General features: G+C 32.0%; 1 protein-coding gene across 1 annotated transcript; it reads right to left on the bottom strand.

Annotated features, from left to right (window-relative positions):
- Positions 1–1,442: 1,442 nt before the first annotated feature.
- LOC117177469 lies at positions 1,443–2,949 on the bottom strand. The gene is made up of 5 exons (XM_033368191.1): positions 2,841–2,949; positions 2,534–2,577; positions 2,302–2,340; positions 2,115–2,211; positions 1,443–1,902 (listed from the first exon to the last, which is right to left on the bottom strand). Exons 1-5 carry the CDS (start codon positions 2,872–2,874, stop codon positions 1,790–1,792), a joined length of 327 nt encoding a protein of 108 aa, XP_033224082.1. The 5' UTR covers positions 2,875–2,949; the 3' UTR covers positions 1,443–1,789.
- Between the last annotated feature and the right edge of the window lie 720 nt (positions 2,950–3,669).

The following is a 3,669-nucleotide window of genomic DNA, read 5'->3' as shown; positions in this document are numbered from 1 at the left end:
AAATAAAATGGGGTAACATGGTTTGAAGTTAAAATGAAGGTTAAATCAGTAAGATCAACTTCGTCAGTTTGCGGCGTTGAAAGTGAAAGAAGTCGAAACTGCGGTTTTCAATAGTTTCACCTTGCATTGAATAACGCTTACGCTTTAAGAAGTTGAAACTGACGACGAAACTTCGATTTACTTTATAAGGGCGATAAATGTCTGTATTTCATTATTTAGTTTAGCAGGATGGAATATCCCCGTGCTGCCGCGCCGGAGACCCGTGTTCGATTCCCACCAGATTTATATTTTAATCGCATTTTTCTGTTTCAGCTTATAATATAATATTTCGGAATGTATATAATATATGAACTGTAATCATGTGTACTGCAAAATATAATTTAAATAAATATAATAGATCGAAACAGTTCAAAATCCCATAATAAGTCTGCATTTACGTCGTATGCTTGTGAAAAGGATACGTGTGTTCTAACCTTCAACGCGACGTGGCGCAAGTTAGGTTTTTTTTTCGTCTGCTAATCTGACTGAATCAATTTTTAACAAAGTCGCTTACTAAATTAATGCACCGTTCTCTACATTCCTTGCTGCTTTACTAATTACTACTCGAAGTCGTTAACATTGCAAAAGTTCTTATATGTCACTCCATTGAAAACTAAAAAAAGTAAAATCTAGTCTGATTTTTAGCAAATATTACAGCAAAAGGTTTCTCCGTGTATTCCTTAATGATTGCGAAAAACGCTGAAATGAAGATGAGACCACAATATCGTTTTACCTTCATTTCGGCTGCAAAACTGGTAAAAGCGGTAATAACTACAACTTTTGAAGTCAAAATAAAGGCGAAAATACATTAGCTGACATTGAGACTTTAACTTCATTTCATCTTCATTCATCTTCATTAATGAAAGTGAAAGAAGTTGAAAGTAACGACGAAACCTTGACTCGGGCTATTTATAATTTGAACTGTGACCATGGAAAATTATGAAACATTTGAAATTATGTTACTTAAGTGTTTTAATTAGTAGATTATATTGGCAGGCATGTGTTAGTTTTACACCGCAGTGTGTAAGAATATTGTTGATCATTTTGGACCAACTGGCATATACGTGTGGGCCATTTTAATTGACGCACGCATATATCTCTGTTGGCAAGCCAGATACAAAACAATTATTTGGATAAAACTTGTTCAGCACGGGGGGTCATCTGACTTTCTAATAACTGTGACCTTGGGATCAATTTTCAAGATCATTTGAAGGTAAATATCAGTTTTCTAATAGGAACCCCTATTTTTGCCACCGGAATCGGAAAGAACGGACAATTTGACGCCAGGGAAGAAAGATTTTCATTCCTCAGAGTGACCTTTGAATGATCAAGGTTAAATGCAGAAACATCATCTAGATTCTTTGAACATTTGAGGACATATGGGCGAAAAAATGTTTGTGTAGCCTTGGGGCCAACGGCCTTTACCATATGAACATTTAACCTCGACCTTCTGATGATCATTCTAACAAATTAATAGCTATTTTTCTGACGTAAAATTTTCTGCTCTTTTCGAATCCGGTGTCAAAAATTGGTGTTTCTTATTTGAAAAACTGACTTTAACCTTTAAATAACCTTGAAAATTGACCTCAAGGTCACAGTTATTAGTACAGTCAGATGGCCCACATTGCCCTGAACAAGTTTTGTTCACAATTTTTTTTCGTATCTAGCTTACCAACAGAGATATTTGCGAACGTCAATTAAAATGGTCCACCTGGTATGTATGATAAAGTATCAAAATTTATAAGTATTATTAAGCGGCCATCGCGACTAATGAACCCTCATTTCTCGGCGCTGAAGATGCAGAATTTTGCAATACATATATAGATTGAGTATTACATGGTCCGTCATGTAAGTATTTCCCACCTGAAACAGTTATTATTATTATTCCTTATAATTTTAATAGTCACATATTTTTACAAACCTGATAAATCTAAACATATGATATATGTTATGTTTATAATTTAAATAATTTTTCGAAATTCAACTATTTCGCAACCATTTATAAAAACCGTATTTTCAAATATTTAAGAACTTAATCCTCATAATATAATAAAATGTCACTCCGCTAAACTGACCTCTTCCACAGTGTCTTTTGAGGCATTCGTATGTCTTTCTACCGAAAGTCACGAAGCTACCATAACTATATGCACAAATTCGGTCTATTTCAGATTTCTGAAAACATATTTTTTTTAGTTTACAATTTTATGGAAATCGAGCCGTAATCTAATATGTGAAAGTCTATTCAAATTTTGGTTTACTTACACGACATATCGTAAAACACTTTATGAAGCCCCAAGTAGTCTGCAAGAAATATAATTTTAATTAGTAGGACACGTTATTATTAAAGTTTTTAGAGTTAGTTGATATAAAATTGCACACAAATTCCATAACTCTAATTTAAACTATTGTTGTTAAACTTTTTTGATGTGTGTTTGTATGTGTATATATATAAAAAGAAACTTTGGATCAATCTTCTGAGTAAAGTCAAACTCACCAGTTTTCGCTCGGTTTTGATGGCTGGGAACAAAGCTGCGACGACTTTAAATATTAAAAATAAGCATGTTTATTTGCAGATATTGTTCATTACACACACGAACATTTAGATTGTTTTAACTAACCTAGATGAAGCTTTTTGTCTGAAGTTATTTATATAATAAATTGTATTCCTTTCTACTTTAAAATTTAATTAAGATCCAGGTCCAATTAATATATAATATGGGCACTGAAACTCAATTTTCAATTTCATTCTAAGTTTAAAATTAAAATAAATGGTGCATTTTTGGATAGAAATGATAACTTACTTAGTATGAAAGCGAATAACAGTTTTCCTATCATCTTTAAAAGTGAATATTAAGACAATCTTTTGCCAATAAGAATTTCATGCAGAGAAAACCTTGTTGAATTTAAATGTTTAGCAATAATTGATTACTTGCAAAATGATAACAGTCGTTCTTACAATTTCCTTATATAATATTCGCTTAAACCTGTCACATAACTTGTCAAGGTTGAGATCAAGTATAGTCAACTACCAAATATTGACACAATATTTTACCATCTGAACACTAAAGACAAGATAGGAGTGAATACGAAAACATCGGATATGAATAATAATAAAAAGCATTAACTTGATTGCTATTTGATATGAAGTTTTTTGCTTATGTGTGATTGTTAGGTAATAGAAAAATCTGTTAATGTATCTTTTAAAAGAAGGAATGTTCCTGAATAAAAAAAAATATAATCTTTTTTTAATTAGGCAAATTAATGGTGATTTACCTCTTAAATGAAACCTGGGGTGAATGACACCCCAAAAAAAGTTTGCGCTCCAATCAAGTATACTAAATTACAAAAAACTGATTATGTGAGACCATCTAACATTCATTGGGATCACTAACTAACAGGAAGGTATGGTAGCATAAATCGCCAAGCATTAATGTTTGATCGACAGCTGTCCAAGCTATACCATTTAATATAAAAAAATGTTTTCTCAATATTTTATAGTATTTTCTACATTTATAGATGGCTTACAATCTACGGCCATGCTCCGCTCAGGTCTTTGCACTACGTGTGCCTGCATCGATGAATAATATTTCATTGTAATAAGATTGCTGAACATTTATATTAATCAGTTTT

This window comes from Belonocnema kinseyi, chromosome 7 (assembly GCF_010883055.1).
Source record: "Belonocnema kinseyi isolate 2016_QV_RU_SX_M_011 chromosome 7, B_treatae_v1, whole genome shotgun sequence".
NCBI lineage: Eukaryota > Metazoa > Arthropoda > Insecta > Hymenoptera > Cynipidae > Belonocnema > Belonocnema kinseyi.
The sequence above is the reverse complement of the archived record's forward strand: the minus strand, read 5'-3'. Positions and strand labels throughout refer to the sequence as shown.

Coding starts and splice junctions, on each gene's coding strand:
- LOC117177469 (XM_033368191.1), bottom strand. CDS start 2,874: ATGATAGGAAAACTGTTATTCGCTTTCATACTAA. Junction 2,341..2,533: donor TCAAAACCGAGCGAAAACTG/GTGAGTTTGACT, acceptor TATTTCTTGCAG/ACTACTTGGGGCTTCATAAA. Junction 1,903..2,114: donor CAAAAGACACTGTGGAAGAG/GTCAGTTTAGCG, acceptor TAACTGTTTCAG/GTGGGAAATACTTACATGAC.